The 15,566-nt window shown below is 34.0% G+C and overlaps 1 protein-coding gene across 1 annotated transcript in view; it reads right to left on the bottom strand.

Annotated features, from left to right (window-relative positions):
• The window catches only part of EYA4 (EYA transcriptional coactivator and phosphatase 4), a 240,676-nt gene that overhangs the window by 109,613 nt on the left and 115,497 nt on the right, over positions 1-15,566 (bottom strand). The window contains exon 3 of the mRNA XM_072965897.1: positions 3,908-3,957. Within this exon, the coding sequence (XP_072821998.1) occupies positions 3,908-3,957 (50 nt within the window). The remainder of the gene's footprint in view (positions 1-3,907; positions 3,958-15,566) is intronic.

Here is a 15,566-nt window from a genome sequence, read left to right as displayed (position 1 = left end):
AGAATCTAATTTTTTGGAACTACATCTTGAAATTTTCCAGTTTGAGGAAATGCAACCTGGTATTAATAATTTTTGATACTTCTTGGAGACAGAATATTGGGTGAGATGGACCTCTGATTTGACACCGTGAAATATTTTGTGTGTTTTCACCAAGGGGTCCTTAGTTTTCACTGCTATGAAAACGATACAGCATTTGATTTTTCGACGGGCAATTATATCCAGATAAACATTTCAGACTTCTGGAATTACTTCAATAATGATTTTACTAGAAAATTACCATGTCTAACTTAATACCTTAAATACAACATTGTCAAATCATAACTATTTGCATAAAATGAATTAGTTGCATTTCTTAAGCTTTTACACATAGACATTGAATAGATAAACTTCCTGAGGCTCCCTTCGATATTCAGCTGAGATTAATTCCAATGCTACTTTAAAAGTTGGAGAGTTGTTCTGCCTGTCTCTTGATAATTGTAAAGTACAGACAAAGGCACCCTCACCAGTACCCACAGAATCTTTTTTCATTCTCCATGCGGAAAAACGATCATCTTAAATCATATGTACCATAAGTACTTCCTATATATATATTTTAATATTCTTCTTTAGATCTCCTTACTATAACCTGCTGGCAATACTATAGCGATGATGAGATGGATCAGTAACTGGAGGAGAACTGGTGTAACTCCTAGAAGTCACTTCAGAGCTCAATTTCACCAAAACTTCTATTTCCATTTACTCCTTGGTCAGCAAAACAAGTGTGCAACAAAATTGCCCGATTTGAGTTTTATTTCCTTTCTACATTATTGATCTCTTCTTAGTCAAAGTGTTCCACTAGTTACTAATCCAAAAAGGAAAAGTAAAGAGAAACAGAAGATCACCAAAGAAATCATTCTGGTATTATGGGGACTACTTTAACATACAGGCACCCGAAGATATTTGCCAAGAATGCAATTAAAGAATGAAATAAATTATTTCTTCACCTCATATCAGAAATAAAAAAGACGAAAAGTAGAAAAGTTTAAAAAAAATGTGATTCACAGAAACGTCTACCTTCACTCATCCAGGAATTATCTATTATATTAAAATTTAACAAAAACCATGTATTTTCAGGGATGGCGCAAAAAGATACAAGTCACACCAATAAAATCACCATGAATATAGAAAAAGTAACATAAAAACGATAATTCAGTTTATGTTTTAAGATGGTCTTTCTAGTAACAGACTTAATTTTAGGGTAAAGTAAAGCATGAGAAATACAAATTTAGTTTTCTCATGTACCCATTTTATGGTTAACAACAGATTTAAGAACAAAGGCCGACAATGCTACATTCTCAACATGGTTAGCAACACAGAGGAAAACAGAAGTAAATTTAAGGAATGTCAGCTTTTTATACAAAGCACATTCTATCCCTTTCCATATGACATCAAGTTCAATATAGTTTTATGAAACTGAAAGAAGACTGTCCCTAGCATCTTTTAGTATATACACATAATGTTATTTCTAAGAAGACATTTTACTTTATTTATATTGTATAAGTTTGTAAATTCTCTTTTTTCAAAGTTATCAGTCACATCTGTGGCCCAAGCATCTCTTTCCAAAAGAGGAATTAAAGGCAAGCAAGACAAAGAATTCGCTGATACACATATGTCACTCCAAGAATTTCCCTGACAAAGTCTCCACACCCAACTTAATTACTTCCCTACTGTAAAAACACTTTCCATCTGCATTTATTCTAATCTTTTCAAATCCAAAACCAACACACCATAAAGCTAGCTAAATAAATGAATGATATTAGCTTTAGGTTCCATGTGAGGGAGCATTTTATAAGGCAATGAGTGGGTCTCTAGCTCCCACGCATTTTACGCTGATACACTATTTCATTTTGAGCTCAGTTCTTTATTTTAGATTTGTTTAGAATAGAATTACCTAGCCCCAGGCCTTATATCTCAATCTGAACCAGTCTCTCTCTCTCTTTCATACACACACACAGAGCAGAAGGAGGGAGACAGGGAAGGGGAGAAGAGAGGGAGGGGAGGGGAAGAGGGAAAGGAAGAGAGAGAGAGAGTGAGAGAATATATGAATGCTTGTGGTTTTTAATGAGCAAAAAAGAAATTACTCATACATGTATATGCTAAAGTAGTGATATCTGGTGTCTATAATAAAGACATTTTGAGGGTTTTTTTTGAGGGGGGTGTTGATTATAAAAACTGAACTTCAGTACATGCATATAATAAATACTGTGGGCATCCCTTGATTCGCTGACTACACAGTAAGTCATTGTATCCTTTTGGTGCAAGAATGTTCTTTAGTGTGTCTTTATTCTCTTTTTAGTGTTCCATCACTGCATTAACTAATGCAGTCCTGGCACTCCCAGACCTAATATCTGTGAATAAATAGAGAGCCCAAGAACAGCCACCTCCTCTGTTACTGACATGACAGGGAGTGAACACTGTCTTTTGCACCAGAAGTGAGGAGAGGGGACCAGCCACTATCAAACTGTCTGGGCAACACTGAACCAATAAATGATTCTAGGTTATCTTGAAGGCCTTTCCATCTTGGGCTTTTATAAATAAGGATTGTTTTATTTGTTTGTCTGTTTTTGATATCACAAGGCTTTAGAGTCCTTAGAAATTGATTTGCCTCATTTTGTCTATTTATATTATAGTTTATGTAGGAAATTAGGAATCTCATAAAGGTCAGCAAAATGACTTAGAAGGAAATGCCCACAGAGTACAGAGCTTGGGGCTCCCCTTCCAATAATCCCCATGTACCCTGGAATTACTCAGCTTTCCGGGAAAGATGCAGTGATTCATCCCTTTCCTGATGCCCCAATAAGCTGAAACTATTTGGTTCTATTTTGATACCTAATTATAAAAGACAAAAGTCAAATGTCAAAAATCCTGTATCATATTACATACTTTTGATAATCCGAAAGAAAAGACCACATACTTTTTACTATATTTTACTACAGTATTTCTAGGAAATGATTAGAAGAATATCATACTGCATAAAACAAAGGAAGACTTACTCAAACTGTAAATGGGCTGTGTATATAATATATACTTGCTTTCCAAAAGGAAAACACGGTGGTCATTAACATTATACCTAGATCTGTATTGTTTTACTGTACCAAGAAAATCACTGCATATACCATGTGCTGAAGCAAGTAGGACAAAATAAACTAAGACCCATCTCACTATTAAGCAACAATGTCTTAATGCAAGAAGGTGAGTTATATCATTAACAGTGTATGAAGGATATGCACAAATGGTAGGTACAGTACTTTCTCTTGCTCATTTAAAATTGAAAACTGGATTTTGAAATAAAAACAATGAAAATGTGTAGACCTAAAAAAGTCTGTTGGGCATCTGTGCCAACCACAAACAACTAAATGGTGCTAAATTCCTGTAGTGTTGCCCTCTGTCCACTTTCATTCATCTTTTTTCAGGCTGTATATAATCAAAAAGAGAATGCCAAGTTAATTCTGATTTTTCCAATTTGATAGCATTCTCAAAATCTAGCAATGTTTGATTAAAAGAAAACTAGTTTTTTTGGTAAACACAGATTTATATGTTATTCAGTTTCTGGCAAAATTTCCAATGTGACTACATTATACAAAGAAATTAGAAAGAAAACTGAGTGACCTCAAAATAATGAATGCTAAGGGAACGCATTTTCAAGTATTTCCCGAGATGTTTCCACTATTGTTTCTTAAAGTTGACTTCAATCAGTGTCCTTTTTATTAATATTATGATTAATGGCATCTTGGCCAGAATAATGTATAATTTCCATACAGATAAGTTCGATGTTTTAAATCACAGTTGCATCTGGAGTATAACATCATATTAGTTCTCCAAAACTGCAATTTTTCTTAAAGAAGTCTTGGCCTCTGTTTTACTGTACCTGGAATTCTGGGGTTCTGGGACATCTGACTCTGTGCACGTTTTCTTTACCTGTAAGAAAAAAGTACTAGTTATTCTCAGATGAAAATACAACTTCCTCACTCAGGTTCGTACACTTGTTAAACTTACAGTGAACACAGCTCTGCTCACCAAGATCTCTATAAAATACTCCCCACATTTTACAGCGGCAGCACACAGTATTAAATAGTGTATTTCATTATTATCCCGTGAACAGCTGCCAAAGGCACTTCCCTAGACTCCATTAGCATGTAAAATGTTGAGCTAAAATAGCTTGGGACTAGCTTAACCAGGAACAAAGAAACCAAAGAACCAGGTTTCCCACTTAGGAACTGGAAAGCCATACTGTTCTCAATTCACTAAGAAATGTTTTTCCAATTGATACTGCTTCTGTCTCCCACTAAAGCGCACAATAATAAACACCAGGTTCTGGGGGCAACGCACAGTGTTAGCTAAAACATTCATATATTAATTTTCATTCTCCCGATCCAGTGGCTGTATGTTTTATATATTTCTCAGCATATCAATTAAGTTTCGGCATTGCACACAGACTTCTCACATATATTTGCGGTATATTTTGCAGACTATATTTCAACTTTGTGGTTTTTAACCCACAAAAGGTAAAGAATGAAAATAACTTGTACTTTCAGGACATGCTATCCGTTTCTGGACAAAAATGTGTGATATATCCTCTAAAATAAGGTAAAGCACAAATCCATTGCCTTTCACAATTTAACGTCAAGCACAGATACTTACATCTGATTATTATGGTCTTAATAGTACGTAATATGCAAAGTAGACTCAATTTCAAAAATCTCTTAACATGGAGCACAAACATATACATTAGCCAGTCCATCATCATACACTCTGGGTGTTTACATTGCCATGATCTACCTATACAACCTACAGAACCCAAGGCATTTTGACTTCTAATATATAGCTTGGAAGTGAAAAATAAGTCTACGGAATATACACCGTGGGCATAGACCACGACTGTGAACTGTGATACAAAGAGCACTAGTTAAGAGTCAGCTTTCGATTTTAAAGATATAGAATTGTCTCTCCAGCTCACAAAGTAATTCTTTCCTCCTCTGACTCATAAGAATGCTTAAAAAACAAATACACACACACACACACACACAAACCTACGCTTTCAAAAATCTACGCCTTTTGCTTTCAGCTCTAAGCTTAGACATTTTATAATTGGGAAATCAATTATTTGCTTGATTAACTGTACTCTCATCTACATCCTGTGTGTACATACATATAGTACAAAAATAAAACTGATCAGCAACGAGATTATCATCTCTGCCCTATTATGTAACACCTATGTTCTTAATGTGAAATTCAGCACCATGAGATGGGAGAGTGAAGAAATATTTTTGAATAGTAAGTTAAAAAAAAAAGAAAAAAGAAAAGGGAAAAATGGTATACCTTTTAAAAAAGTAAACATAAAATTTACTATGAAGCCTGCGAAAGTTTTATGTCTGTCAAAAATTCCAAGAAAAATAAGAACTAAAAGGGAAGAAAACGATAATGAAACCCTTTTTTCCCTCTGGTTCTTTCCTATGATCAATCATCAGAAACTGTATGAACTGCCCAAAGAATATGTAGAAATCACCTCAAAGTGAACGTCACTTTCTGAAAGACTATGATAACTTGACTGTGGGACTGACCAACCACACAGGCACACCAGACACACTCCCAGGCACACATTAGAATGAACCAAGCTTCCTGTGGTTTAAAAAGCGAAGTTTTCTTTTTTTTTTTTAAATCTTTAATATCCATGGCTTTACAAAACATCATTCTCCAAATACCTAACAGGAAAGTTCTGATTATTTTAATTTATTCTCAAAGTAGTAATTTTAATGTCAGAAAATACATCTATTGATCACCTACTATCTAGTATGCAGGGAGTCCCAGATTCATAGCTAATGTTATGAATAATAAGTATGTGATGAAAGATTGACGTAGGTAAAGATACTCTTTTAGACACTGTAAGAGCTTTGCATTCTTCGAAGTAATTCTTTTTAGGGGTTTAATTCATTTGTTCATGGTCACAGTAGGAATAGTTAAGATATAATGACTACTACAGGAGAGGTCTATACAGTGTTGTGGACGTTCGGAGGACAACCTACCCCATCTAAAGGAAGGTGGGGATGGCAACAAAGGAAGTGATTCCAAACTAAGTCTTAAAGAACACAGGTTTCAAAGACTAAGTCTGGAGAAAGATGGGTATTTCAACATCAACATCATGGGGTTTGACATATTATGAAGACCTTATAAATGGTAAAGGATTTGGAATTTAATCTTAGGGTAATGAAGACCATGGAAGGAGTTTAAGAAACTGACTTGGGCAGAGATGGTATAGAAGACAGTGTGGAAGGAAACAGGCTGAGGGCTGAAAGGCAGGTAAGAGCCTAATGCAACAAGAGGAAGCATATGTTCCATGAAAGCAGGGATGGCACTGATTCTGCACATCACTAATCCCTAGCCTTGAACAGATGCTCCTTGCTACGGTCTGAATGTTTGCGTCCCTCCAGAATTCATTTGTTTAACACCCAAAGATTAGGAAGTGGGAATTCTGGGAGGTGTCCAGATCAAGATGGTGAAATCTTTATGAATGGGATTAATGCTCTTATGAAAGAGACCCCACGGAGTCCCAAGCCCTTCTACCAATGTGAGGACACGGTGAGAAGTTGCTGGCTATGAACCAGGAGATGGGCTCTCACCATATACAACCATGCTGGAGCTTCCATCTTAGACTTCCCAGCCTCCAAAGCTGTGAGAAATAAATTTCTGATGTTTATAAACTACCCAGTCTGTGGTATTTTGTTACACCAGCCCATGGACTATGTATCTAGGTAACAGTATTTAATCTATGAAGACAGAGGTGATGGATGAAATCCTCCTTTTACACGTGAGAAAACCATGGCTCAAAGAGGGTAAACAACTTGACAATGTTCCACAGGCAGTAGTAACAGGGATGGAATCAGAACTGAATGCTACATATACAGCAAGCCTTTCTGTATATACTATGCTGGATTTGCCAGTTACTTTTATTAGAGTGTCCTAAAATTAAGTGCTAAAACTAACATTCTATGGAACGATTTTTAGAGGAGAACTTACAATTACTTCTTGTGATACATCAACCATTAAATGAATCTTTTAAATTGGACTACTGAAGTAACCAATTTTTAACCAAGCACTTATAACATATAAAGTCCATCAGCAAAGTAAGACGAGTTTTGAAGAAATTATCTAAATACCTCTAGCATCCACCATCACCACCACCCTAACAAGTGCAAAGATGTCTAATGTAAACAATGTCTGGCTTTTTTTTGGGGGGGTGGGGGGTGTCTGAGATATCAGGATCCACTCATTTAACAAAACTTTACTGAATGCCTTGGGGTATAAGAGTCACCATTCTAGGCATAGAGATGAACCAGACCTGAACAGCCCAGCAGGGTAACCACTAGCCACACATGGCTATTTAGAACTTGAAATATGGTCAGCCTAAACTGAGATGTATTATAAGTGTAAAAGGCACATGGAATTTCAAAGACTTAGTATGAAAAACAGGGAAAAATCTCAGTTTTTATATTAAGAAATGAAATGACATTTAGATATCTTGGGTTATACTTGTGTCTTTTTACTTTTCTAACGAAAGTTACTCAAAAATTTTAAATCATAAGTGGCTTGGACTATATTGCTGTTGAATACCATTGACCTAGACCAATAAAAACCTGCCTGCATGGACCATGTATTCTAGTGGAGGAGACATAATAATAAATAAGTAAACAGACAAGTCAAGAATATAAAGTTAGCAGCAGTGATTGCCAGGAGAAAATAAAACAGAATAAAGGGACAGAAAAGAACAGTCAAGCACACTACATTAGCTAGACAATTATAAAAAGCAGTTGTTCTTATTTCACAAAACCATTCATTCTTCAAGATTTTTAGGCTATTATGTACATGAGTAACATAAATTGTACTTTTTAAACAAATTATAAAGAATGTGGGATCTGGTATTGAGAACAATGAATGCTTTCAATGTCTGGAAAATGTATGTAGAAAATATAATCTCCAGAATATTTTGCATTATGACAATTATATTCAAGTATAAAAATCTCCTTAAAGTTTTTCATATTTTCTAACCACTAGGTAATTTGAGAGGTTTACAATCTTTTGAGGAAAAACAGAATTAACTTACAAAAAAAATTGCAAAGAAAAACAAGTTTCTTTTATCCCATCCACCATCTTCTAAAAAAGCTGGAACCAATTATCGCAATTATTTTTCACTTTATCTTGCTGTTTATAAATCCTGAAACATTAAAGATAATTTTTTAAAAATGTAAAGGATGGAATAATGGAAGAAGAAATTTTTAAAAAACCTCTTTTGTAACTTTATTTTGTTTGGAAATGAATAATGATCAAGCCTTAGAAAATACTATACAGTGATAATATAAGATAAATTTTAGAACTATAAATCTGAGATTAAAACTTCAGAAACAAAAGTTTGCGGATATAATGAATAAATTATACATATTCTTATGAGTGATAAGACAATATTTCTTCACTGAGCTGTGTATAAAATATAGAGAATGCATTACTGTTTAAGGAAAACAATGGATAAAGAAATAGAAAAATAAAATTTGTTCCCCAAACACAAGCTATATTGTAGGCTATTGCATGCAATACCCTTTGTAAACACATAAAGTGATTCAGAATTACTGTCAACAATAATTATCACCTTTGACTGTATTTCAAATGTAAATACTCCAAAATGTGAATCTGAGCAAATAAACAGTATTTATACAAATACTGTACTGTACTGACGCCTTGAGTCTTGTAGTAATACACCCTTTCTAAAATGTATGTTATGACTGGGTGAGATAAAATTATTATAAATAATTGCTGATAAAGCAGAATACATGCCTAACTTTAGTATCATTAGATTCTAATTTAGTGAAAGTAAGAGATTTACTGAGGTATCAATCATTGTATGACATTTGTTTATATTTTCTAATACTTACAAGATGGTCATATATGAATTTACGTTACATAATGGAATTTTTAAAAATATCTGATAATTATTCCAGCTTTATTCTAGAAATGTAGGCTACACTCTTATTTAATACATCTCAATTAGATAGCCCTTTTTAAACACATTTAATTTTTTTTCTACTTGTTGAACCAAACTCAGAGTTTGATGTGCCTCCTGTTCCCTAATTAACAGCATTAAATCAATATAAATTAAAATATGTCCTTTTCCATTTTACTTCAGAATGCACATAGCAACATAACTAAGAAAATATAAAAGTAGGTATATGAATTGATTTTAAAATGGAGTCAAAATAATGGTTGGAATATTCAACTAAATGTTTTTTACAATGCAGGCTTTTGACAAAAATTAGTCTAACGTTTATTTATTTAGAGTAGTGAGAGAAAATACATGTTCATTTTCTAAATAGAATATTTAGAAGTTAATACCACTTTAGAAGTAGCACAGGATGTACACTTTAGTGGGATAACCTATGATTATTTGTGCAGTTAAGGAAATATAATTTTTGTTGAGAGGATCAGCACAGAATTGCTACACTGCTAGTTCCATACAGACACAAACTTAGAAAGACACTATCTAAATGGCTTCAATGAAAATGTCTCCACGTTTCTCAACAAGACCTATTTTACATTTTTTAGGTATGTTACAATTCAGCTCTTGACTTCTAAAAACACAAAACATAAAAAACAGTCTTTGGAACATAAACGCTGTCACATAGATTTTTAAAAATATATTTCTGTTTTAATATGCCCATACAAATTTTCCAAAAAATAAAACGCCACTTTGCAAATGGTAGCCAAAAAATTAAAATTTTGGAGCTAAACTTTGTAAAAATCTAATTACTAAATAATCAAAAACTATTTCCAGAATGTGTCAGTCTTCCTTAGAAACAAAAATCTTGCACCTCTAAAATTCACACGTTTCTGAAATTCTTTTCATGGAGTTAGGAAAGTTTCTTTACTCTTTCTTTTTCTTAGTATATCCCTCTTTTACCTCTTTTATCATTGCTTATCCGAGCTTCTCCCTGCAACACCAAGTATCAGTTTCCAAAAGCCCAAGCTACCGCTTATTTGTTATAAAAGTGCAAGACCCCTACTGCATACTTGGGAAGTCTGCATCTACTTCAGTCCAGAGGAAAACTGCTATAACCCTTCTTTAACTGCTATTCGCAGACAAAGTGCAAAGATGCAGCTGAATATTCTGTTTTTAACTGCAATGGTAAACAAAATAAACATATTCACCCAGAACAGCAGGGTTCAAGGGTTAACAAATAAAAATCCACCAGCAAAAGCCTGAAGCAGAAATTATTTTACCCCTCCAGTACTGGACTGTCATGGGCAGGGTCTTACTTGATTTCTGGCCTTTAATGCAGGAGCCTTCCAGGACCCAGGTTTGGGGGAGGGAGGTTATATAAAATTACACACTGGGGAGGAATTATGTTTTAAAGGTAAAAAATCCTATAGGCTATAACTCTTCATCAACTACAACTGTCACAATAGGGTTCAAATTATTCGAGAGTTCACTGCAAGGTTGGATATATTTAAAAAGCAACTTCGTAACAATGACTCAGGGAAACAAAGCATAATTATTTACGTACAGTATGTATGCATTAAATCAAACGTCAAATCACGTGAGCTTTTAAAATTCTGGAGTACATTTTCTCCTTAGTTATGCCATAGTCTTTTGTCACCTGCCATAAACTCCACATATACTGTATGAAATATTCAGGAAAATTTCAAACTCCTTCCAACAGTATGTTTTTCCATTATTACCCAACAGGGACTATATCAAAGGTAACACAGTACTTAAAATGCCACAAAAGGAACCATAAGATGCCTTAACATATCATGTTACACTCATACGAAAGTTCCCCTCTTAAGTCTGGAAACAAAACTAGATTGCTATAATACTCGGCATAAATATGACACATAAGTGTTAAAATGATTTTTTTTCTCACAAATGAGCACTATAACTATAAACACCTGAGAGATATTTACCTATATATTTTGGTCTCCTTTATACTTTTTTTTACATGAATCTTTTCAGTCCTGGGTGTCACAGATAGATAATATTAAAGCAATGGAAAGGAAAATGGAATATGCAATTCTAAACCAAGAACTAAGCACTTAAGGAGCATAATGTTAATTTGGTAGAATCCACTTCAATTGAATTCAAATTACTGACTCTACTGTACATGTTCTTACTGAACCAGGAAAGAATAAATCCACCCATTTTAAATACCAAAATCTTTAGCTTTCAATGTCCCTCCATTCAAGTGAAGATTTATGAATTCACACAAACAATACTTTAAAGGTAATCTTAAGAACTGACCCGACCCCTCTAAATGGAGAAGTCTTGCTAATGCTTTTGAGAATGTTTTTTATATCGTTCTGGGTTTTTTTTTTCTTCTCCTTTTTTAGATATTGGAATGTTTTGGCCACAAGGTTAAGAGAAACTTCCCCATTTATCATGACGTGCCAAGCACAACTGGCCCCTCAACAACACAGACCTCTACCTCTACAACTTAACAAATTCAGCTCATCTTAGTCAAGAAACTTCAAAAGAACCTGGCCACAGGCATAGGTTAGCTATCATTTGTTTTAAAGCATAAATGTCAATAGTTGTGTAACAGACTCTAGTGCACCTAGCATCATTTGCCTATTAGGTACAATTGATAACTAACCTTTTCAATTTGAACAATAATCAATATAGAGTTAGTCTGGTTTATTAATTTATAATTGTTGAATTTTAGTAAAAGTTTGCTAAAATCTCTCTTAGGTTTGAATACATATATATACATATTTAAGGTATATATATATATATACCTTAAAAGTATTTTCAATGAATGTATAAAAACTCCCCTAATATGCCCAAGGTATCACAATGACTCTTAAGGAAAATTGAGAAATTTTTTAACCTTAAAAACAAATTGACAGATAGAATATAAACAATAAAATGTTAAAGGTAATTTTAAATTGAACAACATATAACTATAGATTAATCTGAAGATTAATTTATACAAGATAAAAATATATCTAGCATACTGTGTTGATAAAAGTAGTATATAAAGATAGTTATATTTTCAAATTTTGTAAATTTAAAATTGTTGCTCTTTCATTAAAATAGCAACTTTTAAAAAGAAAATCCTGGGGCATTGGCACCAAGTTCTTTATTTTTTATATTAACCTATATACAGTAAGAAAACTGTATTGCTAGCTTGTTGCCTTTTAATCTGATTTTTAACAATATTTTAGCAACACTTTGAATTTCAAAATCTATTCTAAAGTAGTTTTATATTATAGTCATCTTGCATAACCATTGTTTTAAGAAATGTATATAAATCACCTTTCCTCAGGTTTTAATCCTGAAATGAAATTCTTCATTAGCAAAGGTAATAAAACACAGACTGTGACATAATTTACACAGTAAAATACAAAATTATGTGATTTCCATTTGAGTAGATTTTCTATCAAATTAAAGTAACATTTTGAATTACTTGCAAACTCAAGGCATAAGACAAAACAGTTCCATTTGAAACATATTTCACACATACAAATATGTGCAAAAGAAAAATAGCCCCACTGACTGTGTAGCTCCAAGTAAAAACTAAGCAATTTATTACAAGCCTCTTTAAATTCCTTAGATGAAAGTGGAATGTAATTAGGTAATTTCAAAATTTCTGTGGCCCAAAATGCTCGTCTATCATAAAGAACGAAGTACCCTCTGCAGTCTCAATGTAAATTGATCCACACAGTGGTTCAACTCAAGGGTTAAAGAGAAAAGGAATTATAGATTAGGTCTAACTGTCCTGAAGGTCTCATTCTAGGTAAACCTAATAAATAATGTAGATATACTTACGATTTTTTTCCTTTTTGACCTCAATTAAAATCGCTTTCTGAGAGGGGGTTCTAAGGACAATTTATCCTGGTTTCCTCAATACACACTTATGAAGTCATCTGGCTTTTGTATTTCTTCAACAGCTGCATTACCTTCAAAATTGGCTTGTAGTATTTCCCCAAAGCAAAATGTGAGACTGCCCCCAAGACACACAACCACCTTCCTTCTGCGGGTGGCTGAGTTCAAAAAGTCAGCTCATACAATTTCGAAAATCTTAACAGTAATTTATAAAGAACTTAGAGAAGGAGAGGAGAAATTAGAGGTAAAAAAAACTTGGCCTCTCTCTCTCTCCCCCGCAAGATGTCATAACACGACATATTATACGGTTATCAGTATTTGCTTTTGTTGCCATTTTTGATAGGTAATATTTTAGTAGTTTAGGAAACTCTGGGTGCAAGGACAAATAAAAAGGCAAAAAGCAAAATAAGGTAGTGCAACATCATTATTCTATTACACGGGGTTTCAGAAAACAGTGACTGCAACCAAGGAAAGGAGCAGGAGACTGGGTAGCGCTGACTGATGCTCAGTAGACGCTGGAAACCAAGCTGGAAAACTTATTGGCTGTGATAATTCATCCTCCCTTTCTTCAAACAGGTTCCCTAAACAATCTAACTCTGGCAGTAAATCAGTTTTCACAGACACTTAGAATTAGAGAATATTTTCTCCTCCTGACTCGTGTTTTTCTCACAAGAATAATAAAATAGTACCAAGAGAGCAAAGCTTTCCTCGGTTGTCTTGAATGAAATCGTTAAGATATCATAATTAGTGGGACAATTCACCCACATCTTAGTTCCTTGATGAAGCAAAACACCAATTCACACTCTTTCTTCATGAGATTCCAATATATAAAAATATATTTCAGTAATTTAAACCAAAGCGTACTAAAGGCTTCCACATCAAGGCTTTAAATCAAAGCACATGCTCTAGTGCACATCCAAATAAAGGTAAAACCAACCGGAAACTTCAAAGTATCTTTAAGAAGTTAAAATTAAACTTGATCTTACTATCAGAGTTTTAGGGGAAAAAATTAAGTATCATAAATAGAGGGAAATATTTGTTCTCATAAAAAATAAAAAACACATCATCAAGATGACTACATTCGAAACCTAGTGAAAAAATCCAAATTCAGCACAAAATTTCAAAACAAAAATTATCCAGAAAAAAGTCTTTCATTTAAATAGCTGGTATTATTTCTTTTTAATCTTGCAGCATGCACCTTATCATAAGGGAAAACACCTCAAGGTCAACTACTGAAGTTTTTCTAATGAAAACTAATCTATTAACCAATTACTGCAGAATCTGCTTTTCTCCCAGCATTCACAAAACGTAACTGCAGGAGCTGAATTTTGTAAAGACAAAACGTATTTAAAAGTTTCAGCCAGAGCAGACTAGGGATTGTCTCTCTAATGATCTACTTGCTCAATGTTTATGTACAAGCTTCTCCTATCATCCTTGTGCTAAAACTGAGAAAAATCCAAACAACTTATTTTACCTAATATTTTCCTCTGAGATACAACTGCCTATACTTAAACATACGACTTACCACGTAACACAACAGTAATAATTATAATGCCTCAATCAAAAGCTAAATACAACTTACCTCATTCAATGTCCAAAGCCCTGAAACTAATTCCAGTTTTATTTGGAAGGAAGTTGTGTGTGTGTGTGTGTGTGTGTGTGTGTGTGAAGTTCGACAGCCAATAAATTCCAGTCTCCAGCGTGAGTAGAATGAAACCTGGTTCGAGGATTACAGAACAGTCTGCAAGGTTTACAGTCTCTAACCAACATCGAGGTAGCCTTAGCAACCCCTTGCCCTGGTGTGAAGTTCCGGGCTCCAGAAGCAGTGCTTCTGGTTAACTAGGAGGTTAACTAGGAGGAGACCTGGAGAGTAAACACATTTGGCTCTGACCAATGGCTTTCCAAGCCCTTCTGTTTATAGTAAGATGACTTGTTGCCAGAGGTCACCCCCATCAACAGTGCCTGTCTTTCACTGGGATCTGAAACATTTATCCTGACTCCTGGGCTGTCAACCTGCTGTCACAGTGACATATTCATAACCCATTGGTGCAGCTACTTGCAAAGTTTAGATCCCTGTATTAAATTTTCTCAAAGCAAATTCTACTTCAGTTTCTTTTAAAGTGAAGCATTTCTGCAGAAGAAATATGCCTCATGGCAAGTTAAGGACTGGTACTCATTTAATTAAGGATTAAGTAAGGACTGGTACTTATGAAAAGCCCCCATCAACAATTTTTGTTTTTCATTGTTTTTTTTTTTTTTTTGGATGAGGCAGAAGGCTTGTAAGATTTCACTTGCATTATTACATCTCTCCACTAAATACAAAGTTTTCTTCTTCCCCTAAGCACTCATGTATGCCGACAAAGTGGGAAGATAATTATGGGCATTTTTCTTTAATTCATTTTTAATGTATTTTTATTTGTGGTAGAGGAAGGGATGAACACAATTAGAAATGCTCCCACAGAGGTTATCATCTCTTGTAAAATATTTTCTAAAATAAAGCCTTTTGTGTTCTCAAAAGAAGAGAAATACTAAGTTCTAATGAAATGAAAAGAAAACAAGAAAAGCTAAATTCAGGCAAGAGATATGGATAATGCAAACAAGTCTAGTCTTTGGCATTGAGGTTCCCTTTTATCTAATGGTTCATAAAAAAGAATTGTTTTCT

The sequence above is a fragment of the Vicugna pacos genome, chromosome 8 (genome assembly GCF_048564905.1).
Source record: "Vicugna pacos chromosome 8, VicPac4, whole genome shotgun sequence".
NCBI lineage: Eukaryota > Metazoa > Chordata > Mammalia > Artiodactyla > Camelidae > Vicugna > Vicugna pacos.
The sequence above is the reverse complement of the archived record's forward strand: the minus strand, read 5'-3'. Positions and strand labels throughout refer to the sequence as shown.